Here is a 13,363-nt window from a genome sequence, read left to right as displayed (position 1 = left end):
ACTTCTCATTTAAATGTTCTTCTTCTTCTTCTTTTTTTTTTAACTAAATGATAGCTTCGTGACACAGTAGTTTGACGTTAAAGCCCCCCCTAAAGCTCGCCCCTGGGAGGGTGGTTACGTCTCATCCAAGGAAATAAAAAAAACTCAGCTGTTTCCTATTGACATTAAAAGCGTTTGCCGTCGCTGCATGGGTGTCACTGAGCACATGCAGCGATACAGCTTTAAGTGAACGGATTGAACCCTGCGCTGAGCTGAGTGATCCTCCAGCAGACTGTGGTTTGCTCTGACGCTGGAGGGTTGGTCCACGGAGGCATTAAACGCAGCTCGAGTGGGAGTGGGCGAGCCGGGATAGGCTGGGAGTTTGGTTGGAGCCGTCAGCGGGTCGGGATAAGGCACAGGAAAGGAGGGCGGAAAAAAAAAAAAAAAAAAAAAAAACGAGGTACCCGACCGAGCGGTAACTTCTGGCTTAATGTTGGCACAGACTGTTTGACGTCGCTTGTCGTGCGTCGCGGATCGCAGCGGCGCGGATGACAAAGGAGCGTCGCGTTGCAAACTTTTTTCTTTTTATTCGACCGGGTGTGATCGCTCGTTAAAAAAAAAAAACCCAACGGTGGGATTCTGCTTTTCTTCTTTTTTAAACCGGAGCCACAAAGAAGAGGACGTCATGCCACGGCGCACCGTGCAAGAAGTAACCGTGCAAGATGTCCAGAAGAGAAGGAATCCAAACAAACACTACGTAAGCCTGTTTGCTCCTTATTCTTCTTTTTAATCATTATTATAATAATCGTGACACCGATTTGCTGCCTCGGTTGAGAAACTGGGCTTATTCTGCGGCTCCTCTCCCTTTCCTGTTGTGAAAAGTAAAAACCAACAAAGAGAGTGTCGGATTACAGTTTAGCCAAATCAGCCGAAATGGACCGGATTTTTTGGAAACTTCTGCTCAAGACTATTTAGATCAAATTGCGATTTCACTGTGAAGATGACAGTTAATTTAGAAACCGTTAGATCTTGACAACCCACAAAAAGAAAAAAGTAAAGCAATGGACTTAAGATGGTGTTTGGGGTCTGAGATTTTAGAGTCTAATCTCCCCATGGTTGTTTTGGGCATCATTAAGGAGCATTCATGTGGATCTGGCACATGTGACCTATGGCCCTCCCTCACACTTGACCGTATCACACTTATTATGTGTGTGAATATTGGCATTGCACTGCCTCCCTAATCTCTTCCAGGGCTCCCCACTGCAGGCGAAGGTCCTAGAAAACCTCATAACGGGCACATTTTTTTTTCCAGCCGGCACACCACGCAGCCTGATCCCTATGGTTACAGGGTTCAGACTGTGCAGTGACAAAGAAAAAATCCAGGCACCACAAACAAGGAAGTATAACTAACACATTCTCTAAGGTCATCAGAGGGAAGCCAGTGTTTGAACATGGGATGGGCTTAAGCATTACCACATGTCGCGGAGCGTTTGCAGTTTCATGACTTCATTTTAACAGAGCCGTTCAATTTATGATTCAACTCTTAAGGAAGAAGAAGAAGAAGAAGGTACGTTATTCCTGCTGCCCAGGAAATGGATTCTGTGCATTCGCCCCATAGATTTGGCGCATTGGGCAGCCGCGTGCGGGACTTGGGCCGCTCGGGCGGTTGAGTGCCGTGCTCAAGGGCACTTTACCCACAGATGACGAGGGGAAAGCGCTGCTCATGCATTCACTCCTCCCCCTGCAGACTTCTTCCTATCAGTCCTGGGTTTCGAAACCATTCCTGCGCCTCTTAACTCAAACCACTAGGCCACTCTTTCCCCTCTCTCCTAAAAAATTAGGATTGCTGCAAAAAAAAAAAAGTGTGATAACATTTTGGCTGTGTCTCAGTTGGATTTCATTGTATTTGCCCGTTTATGGATTTGTGTCGCCTCGCTCAAATTTGTTTACTGTTTGGAGGACTGAAGATAAGGAGGGAACGAAGCAGCAGAAGAAGAAGAACTCGTCCCTTCACGACAGTCACTGCAGAGCTTGTGTGGGAGACAAGACCACAAAGCTTTTAGCAGTTCACGCACAATGAAGCTTTCATGACTTTTGTCTGAATGTGAGTGGTGGGAGCGAGACGTGGGTGAATTTGCCTGCGAAAGCTCACACAGAATAACCCATGACATCACACAGCCCAGAATGCCGACCGTGAGAACGGCGGCCAAGGCCTCGGCAGGTGTTTGTGTTAGTTCCGTGCACATGTCGTGTTGTCGTATGTCGCTTCGCGCCCGTATACGTGTGAAAATTAAACCGGGGACGAAGGGCCAGTGGGCCGCTGTGAGCACTGCTGGTCAAGGACACAGAGTTCTCGTAGTCCTGCGTCTTCTCCGTCTGTCAGTTCGCTCCCCGGTGCATCCAAAGTGGTTTTGCGTTTTTCCACTGCTCGCGCTGCACCTTAAACCTTCCAGAACCCTGAAGGGTGGTTAAGAGCGAACAAAAAGCAGCTTAAAGCTCATCTCATGGAAAGTAAAAAACAAACATGGGAGGTTTGTAAGCACAGGAGCGTTTATGGGTAAAGTTAAAGCTTTTCTTCTCTCCCACACATTTGTCCATCAGATTTCAGATAAGAAGAGTTTATTCGACCTTAGGGTCAGGATAATGTGTCCTCTTCACATTGAATGCTTCATTCTACAGGTGATAACCTGTAATAGATTTCCCTCTGAATACGGAACGAACGTGTTCTGCTTCGATGTATAATGAAGACCGCTTCCGTGCTCGTCTAAATGGCTCCTGCAGTCGGTCCGTCCATGGCTACGTCTGAATTCTAGTGCCATGAAACAGAGCACGAGGCCAGAGGAGCTCTGGGAGTGGGGCCAGCAGCATTCAGCCAGACACAGCGAGCCACCCGGGAGTTTCCAGTCACCTCCTTGCCTCTCTCCTCCTCTTCTTCTTCTTTAGAGAAGAAAATGTGCCTGCTTTTTTTTTTTTTTTTTTTTTTCAGAACGATTAGATGAAGATGTGTTAACATTGATATGTGGATAGTTGGAAAAAAAAAAAAACCTAGGGCCATTCATGTTGCAAAGACAATTGATTATTTCCCAAAGTGTTGAGTCTGCTGCATCCTCACAGGAAGCAGGAAATGATGCACGCGTTTGAAATAATTGGTTTATGTTCATGTGAGCGGATGATGGCACCGGCTGCTGCCAGATGTGGCCAGACGAGTGCCTGCCCTTCCTCTGCCAGTGAATAGGGGCTGTGAGTCAAAAGTGATGGCTCAGGGAGTTTACCGTCATCACTGCAATGACTGTTTATTATTCGCCATATTCCAGTCATTTGACTTCTCCATTTTTTTTTTTCTTTGCCAGGTTTACATCATCAAAGTGTCCTGGAGCGATGGCAGTACAGAAGTCATTTACAGACGCTACAGCAAGTTCTTTGACTTGCAGGTGAGTTGCCCGTCTTATTTTTGTGCTTTTCATTTTATACTGTTAGTGTGTGAAGTTGCAAGTTTTAGAGGGCAACGAGTAATCGGCAGAGACGGGCTTAATCCATCACAAGGGAACCGGAGGAACCGTATCTATTAGACAAAGCTCTCACCTTCTAGACCTTCTACTCATAAGCAGCCTCTTCCTGCTCCACCCACACGACACTGGTAATTATATTGCGCGAGCGGAGTCGGAAAATGCCCCGGCGATGTTAATGGAGGACAGCGATGAATGCGACGGCCGCGCTCATGACCACAGAAATGTCTGAATCACCCTCAAACGTCACGCTCTCGGTGCGCGTTGCACGAGGAGGGAATTTCGTCAGCATCCCCGTTTCCCCTTCCTCTTTTGAAGGTAATGGATCTGACCACGTCTGAGCCTGGAGGAGCGTGGACTCCAGAGGAAATCCAGAAAGCCAGTTCGTTTTTAATGAGCATGTGGTCACTTCTGGCACAGCCTTCTGTCCACCCTAATTGGATTAGAGTCCTTTTAATTGATCAGGACGGTCACAGCATGAGCAGTGAAATAAAGGACTATAATGCCGCCACCGTGGTGCGGCAAGCGTAATGTTAAACCTAAGAATGTGGAGTATTTTATTACTAATTTAATTTGTTTCACTTGAACCTGTGAAGTCTGCCAACAGAACACTTAGAAATATGCCCCTGTGCTGTAATATTTGTAATGTTTCATTTGATTAAAGTACCTTTGTGTTAGTGGAGTTGGGGTTAGGGTTGTGGCTTAGGGTTAGCTTTGTCACTGATCATTTTCATCAATATCATTTCATGCTTATTATTCCGTCCTAATTTTACCAGTTGCTGTGACGTTGAATCAGATGGCATTTACAGTGTGATATATTTTCAGCATGGAGTTCCCCCCAGTGCTGTACAGCTGCTTTCTGTCGTGTTGACAACCTGTGGGTGGGCTCGCAGTGCAGAGGCAGATATAGATAAACCTAACTGAAGAGATTGCTAAAAGAGTCTCTTATCTCTCGTTAGGTTTGGCATGAACGTATTATGAGCCTGCTTTGTAGAAGATTGCCAGGTTGGAAGGCTTTAAATGTCGCCAGTTTCACGATGATAACGAGATTTTTTTGTGTGACAGAGTTTTGTGGAGTTGAATGTGTTTACGTGAGCTTTTTGACTTGCTCCACTGTGGGCTATGATGAAGCAGTGCGGCGGTAGTTTGGCATCCTCCAGGTGCGAGGCCAGGATAGTGACAAAGACCTGACTCATTCAAGTCTTCCCGTTACCACTTTTTCATTTCCCTTTCACCTCCCTCACACCATGCCACCTTTTTCCTGTCTGCTGATGAGGTCATCCCGGCCTGTGGCTTCACGCTGTTGTCTTGTGATTTATGAGGAGCTTGCACTTATATCAACACGGAAAAGAAAAGACGATGCTGTAACAGCTTGTAGGCTGAACATCTGGTTCAGTGTGATCAGAAAACCAGAATTTATTTATCTATATTATTACCTGTACACCTTTTACCAGTGAATAGCGAATAGTTCAGTCCCAATTTGATCTCAAGTGGCCCGGACCAGTAAGAGAACAGCATAATAACCTATAAGTAACGACAACTTCAGATTTTTTTCCATTAGTTTTATAGCAAAGAAGAACTAGTAAATTCAAGTATGGGAGGGTATTGGCAAGGACTTCACGATACGTATCGCGATACTTGAGTCATGATACGATACATTATTGCGATATTTTGATATTGTGATATTCTACATAGTTCACTAAAAAATGTTAAGTGCAGCTTAAAATACATGTCGTATACATGTACATCAGATGACAGTGACAATTCAATGGACAAAATGAGTCAGTGACTTTTTATATTTCTTTTAAAATCAACATTAAGACATTCTAAATTGATATTGTATCAGAAGAAAAAATGTCGCGATATATTGCCATATCGATATTTTTTCCCTCCCCTCATTATGAGAATGGTTACATTTACATTTACAATAGAGTATCCTTAGAAAAAAATAAAAGTTATTCAGAAAAATAAGTGTGATTTGTCCTGGGTCTCAGTGTTGTGTTCTGTCCATTTCTCTGAATACAATCTTCTATGTAATTGTTACACTTTGTAAATTCATGCTGCAGTTTAGACTCTCTGATGAGCCACTTTTGCAAAGTTGAATAAGAAGTAGTTGGATCAGAAGTACAAAGTGTGCAAAAATGCATCATCAGATATTTATAAATTAGCATTTCTTAAAGTCGTAATGACCTTTTTGCCCGATTAAAGCACTGTTAATGAAAGCAGTGCTTAATGAGGTCTACCACATTAAATGCACAGTCAGTCTGCTGCTGTGGATTGTCCCTGTAATTACAGGCATTCAATGGCATTCGGCTCCTCAGAATAGTTGACCCAATATATTTCTGTTTCCTCCGGCTTGTCTTTGTCCTGCAACGTCCAGACCAGAGTCTACGTAGCTCCACACGCTAATTAGCACAATGTTTAATCCAGTGCGTGAAACTGTTAATAAAATTAGACTGCACTGTTGCATCAGAAAGATGGAAAGAGTTTTTTTTTTTTTTTTTTTGCCATGTGCTCATCCTGGCAGCTCTGCGGTTTGATTTCTGTGTCACCGAGAACCATTTTCCAAACTGCACACGTGTCCAGTCCTCAACTTCCTGAGTTTAGACTCCCAATAGTTCCTGCTGCTCTGTGATGTAGGATACATTTCTACTTTAAAGTTGTAGGGGGGAGAAAAAAAGAAAGAAAACAATGTTACTTGAACGGCTGTTGCATATTTTCCATCTGCAGTAACCAGCAGCAGTAGTGTTTCATGGGGACAACTTTTTTTTTTTTTTTTTTAAGCAATGAAATAAGAACTGAAGCTGTCTTCCATAGGTGAACATGGTATATTGCAAGGATTGTATTTTTCACAACAGTGTGAAATTAACATGAAACAAATTACCTTGGTAATTTTTTCAGTGTGTTTTTTTTATACACTGTACACAGATCAGGCATAACATTATGACCACCTTGCTAATATTGTGTAGGTCTCCCTTGTGCCTTCAAACCAGTTGTGACTCTTCAGAGAATGGACATGGGCCTCCTGAGGGGGTCCTGTGGAGTCTAGTTTTTGTCCCATGTTTTAAAGGAAGGAGCCTCTATCGATCATCCCACAGATACGTGATCAGTTTGGGATCTAGTGAATTTGGAGGGCAGGTTGAAACCTTGTGCTGTTCTCCACGTTTTTTTTTTTAGTTGTTCCTAAAGTGTTTTTATGTGTGTGTCAGTGTCAGGCTGCATCCTGCTGGGGGAGTGTCATTGCTGTGGGGTGGGGGTAGTCCGGTCTGGTCTAGGTGGATGCCACATGTCTAAGTAACATCCTCATGAATGAATACAAAAGTTTCCCAGCAGAACACTGAATTGTCACAAGATGCTCAATGTTATTTACTTCTTCTATCAGTGGTCATAATGTTATGCCCGATGTCTGTATCTGTTCCATCATTGTGGAGAATGAAAGAAACATCTTTGCATCAGGGACAAAGCTCAGAGAAAACTGTGAAAAGTGAATTCCGTTTTGATTTTGCTGTCATTTTTTGATTTGGTTTGGCAACGTTATCTGTAGCTGTCTAACAAATGACAATCCTTGATTTGGTGTAATACAAATATTTAGAAAATGGCTTATTGTTGATTGCCTAATTGAACCCACTTGTGTTTGCATCATTTCATTTCGGCTTCATGGTCCAGTTCTTTATCAAATGACTAGTACTAGTTCCTCAGGTGCTTGCTGTATTAACACTAAGTCCAACAGAAATAGTACAGGAGGTGTAAAAAGATTAGTTTTCTCTGTCAGAGAAAGAAATCTGCTCAACCTGTCTTTGTGTTGTTAATGTTATTATTACATAGGATACTTGACTGGAAAGTGGCAGAAGTTGTGTAGTACAGAGCATCATATACATGGGCGGTTAATGGTTAAATTCCGTGTATATGACACTCTGCACTGTTTTCACCATTACATAAAAAATTGATTTGGCACATGTGACAATTGCCACTGTAGTGAAATGAAGCTTTGTTGAGGGCTGAGGATCTTTCCTCCCCCTCCAGCGCAGCAGCGCCGACGCATTGAGCATGAAGTCACTGTTTTGCAATGCGCAAATGTCGGAAAAATGCATCCACATCGATAAGAAGGAATTGGATTGGACGAATGGGACGATATGGGATCCGTGCCCAATGGTTGTTCTCTTAACTCAACAAGAGGTTGAGCTATAACGTCTAATGTTTGACTTCCTGCGAAGGGTTAAAAATGACCTCAGACATGAATGTACAGTGAGTGGAGTCAAAGGATCACAGGACTGTTGAGATGAGAGCGCCCATTCTTCATGGACCTCTTCTACTCTGCTACAGTCAACAGTCTGGTGCTTCTTAGATCTTCTTTAATAGGTCTTTACCCGAATGCTGATGATGTAGCGAAGGCGGATGTGGACTAGACAAATGATGGCCTCTTGCGAGATTACGTTACCCTCTGAATAAGCAAGAATTTCTTGGTTAAGATGACAGTGTTTAAAGGATTACATCATGACAGGCACATAAACAGACTGGGTGACGTTAACTAGGGGAAATTCACTGTTTCTTCTTTCTGGGATATTGATTCTGATATTTATTTTTTTTATTTTTTACATCATTTGGTAAAATAATTAACCAACTTCTAAGGTAAATACAATGATTTTGTTTTCAAAGTGTATTCAGCTTTTCCTTATTCGGCAGATTTTTGCTGAAGTTTTCTTTTTTTTTATTGTGGAAAGTTTTTATTTTTAGAAAAACCACAATATTTCCCTGGCAGTGTTTTTAATTAACAAGCTAATCCGATGCATGTGGCACCGCAGTTCAGGATTCGAACTGAACTTTTGACACTTTAATTTATTTAGATGTTCTGTCTGGTAGTGATACAAAGAATGCTACATGGTCGGACTCTGAGAAGGCAGGACAGGAGCCCAGTGGGTCGTTACAGCAGCGGTTCATCAAGGATACTTGAGATGAAGCTCATTCTAACGTGACATGCAGAATATGCAAGTCAGTCCTGAAATGCAACAGATGCACTAGTGCAGTGTACACTCATCTGAAAAGGAATCCGCTAATGCTAACAGAGGATCCAAACAGAGGGAATCCTCTCAAGAGCTACTTCAACTGTGAGAGAAAGAGGCTGCACGTCAACAATTTGTTGGTGAATTTCATTGTCTAAAATTATTAGACCGTTAGCGGCTACACACAGGAAATGATTCAGAGATATTCTGCTTTTTCTTTTTTATATTGACTACATCACACTGTCTTAAAACACGCTGTGAAGTGACTATTAAACCCTATTGAAGGTGCAGATTTCTACAGGCTAAACATATCTCACAGTAGTGATGTGATTTAATTGTTGTGTTCATTTGTGTTGTGTTCTATGATGCAGAAAAGCCTCCGTAGCTTCTTTTCTGTGAAGCGCTATAAAATGAATTCAGGTCAAGAACATAGATTTCATTGTGGCAAAGCATTACTTTCCACTATTTATGTGTCACGTCGTCAACTAATCGACGTCGACTCGACTTTGACCACGTATTAGCCGCAAAAATTCAACCCGTCGTTCAGCCCCTTGTGAAGCTATATTGATCTAAATGTTTGCCCTAGGGCTGCACAGTTAAACAAAGTTTAATCGTGATCATGATTTTGTCTGATCGTCGGCGATATTTATATTTAAAATGCGGTTTCTGCTGCATATCTAATCAAGCAGTAGTCAGCCAACCAGTTAAGTTAAGGCTTCAAGTTACCCGGTGTACTGACTGAGTTATCGTGGACTGGTTTTGGATTTAGGGCGAATGACGTAAAACAAGAACAAGTTGTGTGCTGCAGGGTTGTGTCTGCTCCACAGGGTAACACAACTAATCTGTTCTAAAAAATAAATAAAAATCACACTCCAAAGTACGTTAGCCAAAGCTAACGGTCCTCGTCCGTGTCCATCAGCAACCCAGACAGCCATTCGTGTACATTTTTATTTCTCATTATTAAGCATTTATTCTAAGTTAAAGTTTCATTTTGCAATGAAAAATGTTTGAATATTGTTTGTTTAAAAGTAATAAAAATACAGATGTTTTCCCTGACGTGACGAATAATCGCGATCATCATTTTGGCCAGAATCGTGCAGCCCTCAGTCTCCCACATTAAAAGAACTAAACGGTTATTTGGACTGCTGAACTGTTCTTCAGGAAAGGTAAACTTAAAGGACTGATTTTGTGATCTGGCCCAATATGGAAAATACAGTTAAACATTATAATAGTAGAGGCCACGCTGTAGTTCATATGTTGAATCTTGGAGTTGTTTGCATCTGTCGTGAGAGTGAGACGCTGAACTTTGTAAATGAGATGGAATCAGCAGCTTCGTATTTAAAGTCACATATTTTTGAACGGCTCTAGACTCTGCTCTTCCTCAGCCTGTCCCATCCTCCTCCCTTCAGAACATGAATATTTGATGTTGAGTTTGTGATGTAGCTGGCATGTTGAAGAGATTCTTTCTCTATATGCTTCTCCTGGTTTGAGTGGTTCTGATTACAGAGTAGATACGAGGCTTGGAGCAGACACAGAGGCTCGGGTGTGTCTGCCCCCTCAGACAATTACAGTGCGCGGGGACGTTGGCCTTTTTCTCTGTTTGTCTTCTATCTCTTTGTCTCTCATCCATCTTAAGGCAGTGCTACGTTATAAAGCGTCTGTACTGTAGCTAATGCTTTTGGAGTTCAGGGCTTTTTCTTCCTCCTTTTCTAACTTCGTTTTATTGCCTTCGGTCGTATCCTTGGAAACTGCAAAACTCAAGATGGGAAACTGACTCACCTCTTTTTGTTTTTGTAGACAGAGAGACTCACTTTTCTAACCGCTTTTATTTTATTGTTTTTGATGGTTGTTGTTTAAGAGGGGACATACAGAACATGTCTAAGTCAGAAGTAATTGGGAGTTATGTGTTAGAAACAGGGAGATCTTTAGTCTCAGGAAACAACACACGCTCTTATTTTTTTTCAAGTTTATGAAATAGTGTTCAGTGAATTTAAATGAAAACTGTTCTTGTTGCTGGCCAACATGTCAGACACCCTCTGAGACGTGAGAGTAAATTAGTCAAACATTTTAGTGCCGTGCTTCAGCTGCTTAAATCTGCAGGGGTCATAAAAGGGCTCGGAAAGCTCATTAAAGATTTAAAGGAGGTTAAAATGAGATTGTCGACAGATGAACAAGGGGAAATGCCTTTAAATATCCAGGCTGCTTGTTTCTTCTGTGTCTGTGGTCAGGCGGTAAATTACACACAGCTACAGAAGAGCCGCTATGTGCATCATGTTTAAGGTAACTCCGACCAGACTGAGAGAGTTCATTTTGGAAATGCCGCTTGGCTCCGGTGCTTTTTTACATAAGCTCTCAATCCTTTCACCTCATACATCTCCGGTGTGTGTTAGCTTTGGCTCGGGTCAACTTTTTCTTTTTTTCTTTGAAAAGTTGCCAAAGGACATTGAATCAACATCTTTTTTTTTTTTAAACTCACTTTTCGTTCACATTCATGGCAAAGCTGGAAGCTTCTGTTTATCATGTAGGAAATGAGAAAGATCAGCACTTCAGATGCAAAATCCGCTTTGCATAACACATAGAAAGTCTGTACCCTTAGAAATACACACCGATGAGCCACAACATTATGACAGGACAAGTCAATAACACTGACTGGAATTGTTACTTAGAGATGTACCACAAACCTAGACCACAGCAGTGACACACCTTGATGGCAGCAGCCATCGCCAGCAGGATGCACACACACAAAAACACTTTAGAAACAACTCAAATAAACATGAAGAGCAGCACACGGTGTTGACCGAATGCACTAGGTCCCAAATGGATCAAGTATCTGAGGGATGATCCACAGACGCCCCTCCCCACTAACATTCTGTTACCAGACACCACAGGACACCCTCACAAGGCCCATGTCCATTCTCTGATGAGTCACAAGTGTTTTAGAGGCACTAGTGAGACTGACACAATATTAGGAACGTGGTCATAATGTTATGCCAGTGTATGTTCTTGGTGCTAAATTTAGGTGGAAAGTGATCAGTTTACATGCACGTTGAAAAACAGTGTCCGACTAAGACACTCAGATAATGAGATTCGCAGAAGAAGAAGGTAAACGGAGCTGGTAGAAGAACCACCTGAGGGATAGCGCCATCTACCTGCACCACAAATAGCTGAAGCATTATATACGAGATTAAAAAAGCTGAACTATTATCGATCTGGTTGTTGTTTGAGAACGACCTTTGTTTATTATATGAGGTAATAGGTCAACTGGAAAGGGGGCCGTATTAACCCGCCGACAAGACACGTATCGCCACCTAGTGTGGAGGAGGAGGACATGTTCCCGTCAGTTAATTGATTTTCTCCTCAGCATGTAAACTGGGACAAAGACCACATTCAGAAAGTCGAATTTCGAGCCTAACTTGATTAAGCTGTGAATGTAAACTCACTGACTGTGTAAACTTAGCCATTTTGGGTAAAACTATTACATCACAAGGGCTCGTGGCTCTTTTTGTTATGCACTACGGCACGACTCAAGTGCATATCAGTATTCTTGTGACCAGACTCGCTTGCAAAGGAAGTAGGATCAGAAATAATAAATAATAACCTGTCACGGTCCATTACATTCACAATAGTCTGTGACCACAGTGATTAAATAACCTGCGTCTTGTTCCATTCAGCCACTGATTAATTAGACTTTTTAAGAATACGATTGAGGTTGACAAGAGGCTGGTTGATTGATCGCTCATTTCTAATCCAGAATACTTTTGTTGAAGGCTGCATGTGTTGTTTCTTTTTGTTAGACAGTGCATAGCTGTTGTCAGAAATGTGCACTGCAGAAAGTGGGTTAGAGTTCATTGGGTCAGCGTGACGAGGTGCCAGTTTATTGGCCTCAGCTGCAAGTACAATTAAGGACAAACACATACACATGTTTATTTACACATGCATCAACATCCATATACACACACACACACACACACACACAAAAACAGACAAACTCTTCAGATAGAAAGGACGAGCCAGGGTTCTTATTAAGACGAACAGGGAACCGCTGCTCACTGGTCTTTAAAATAATAATGGAAACAGAAATGTTCCACTATGTCAGTGGTGCCTTACTTGCCCCTTAGCTGCAGCCACATATGAAGAAGAAGGGGAAAACCGTACCATCTGCTCAGTTCATTCCTAATCATTGGCAGACCTGCCCCGCACTGGACACATTCCTTCTAGGAACTGCTCATTTATATATTTATATATATATATATATATGTGTAGTTCCTACAAGTTCTACAGTTCCTTCCTAAACACCTTCAGTGTCCTGTTTATTTATATGTGTGTTTATTGTACGTGTTAAAATTAAATCCTGTGTGTCCTAAATATGTGTTATTTAATTGTGTGGTTTCAGATGGAATTGCTGGACAAATTCCCGGTGGAAGGAGGGCAGAAGGACCCGAAGCGTAGGATCATTCCATTCCTGCCAGGTAAGAGTTTAACACACAGCCGCGTCCCCCCAACGGCCCAATAATACACTCAAATACACTTAATAACACACACACACACACACACAAGAAAGTGAAAATATTTTTTTTTTCTGCCAACCAAGCAAGAACATGTTCGTCCACGCGCTCCTAAATCCCTGAGTCGGCGTTGAGCGTTTGAGTAGAATATCTGCTGATGTTGAATCGTAACCTTGACTGAGCTGCTCCCTCTGATCCGACTGAAACTTCATTCTTTCCATTTCTTTCCTACGAGTACTCGTGGCAGTCAGGTTTGTTTGGGATAAGGTTCTTTTGTGTGCGCTCTTGACCAACATGTGAGATCCTGCTGAATGTAGGCCTTTATGAGATGAAGAAAAGCCTCCTCCTCCCTCCCCCGCTAGGTTTGGGATGC

General features: G+C 42.3%; 1 protein-coding gene across 4 annotated transcripts in view; it reads left to right on the top strand.

The window, feature by feature from the left end:
* The first annotated feature begins 133 nt into the window (after window positions 1–133).
* Window positions 134–13,363, top strand: part of sh3pxd2b (SH3 and PX domains 2B) — a 39,015-nt gene continuing 25,785 nt past the window's right edge. Inside the window, exons 1-3 of one of the 4 annotated variants that reach the window (XM_047607482.1) lie at window positions 134–736; window positions 3,330–3,410; window positions 12,879–12,954. In XM_047607482.1, coding sequence (XP_047463438.1) covers window positions 665–736; window positions 3,330–3,410; window positions 12,879–12,954 — 229 coding nt within the window. In that variant the 5' untranslated portion in view covers window positions 134–664. The remainder of the gene's footprint in view (window positions 737–3,329; window positions 3,411–12,878; window positions 12,955–13,363) is intronic. The other 3 variants (XM_047607483.1, XM_047607484.1, XM_047607485.1) reach the window with 3 other exon arrangements.

This window comes from Mugil cephalus, chromosome 15, assembly GCF_022458985.1.
Source record: "Mugil cephalus isolate CIBA_MC_2020 chromosome 15, CIBA_Mcephalus_1.1, whole genome shotgun sequence".
NCBI lineage: Eukaryota > Metazoa > Chordata > Actinopteri > Mugiliformes > Mugilidae > Mugil > Mugil cephalus.
The sequence above is the reverse complement of the archived record's forward strand: the minus strand, read 5'-3'. Positions and strand labels throughout refer to the sequence as shown.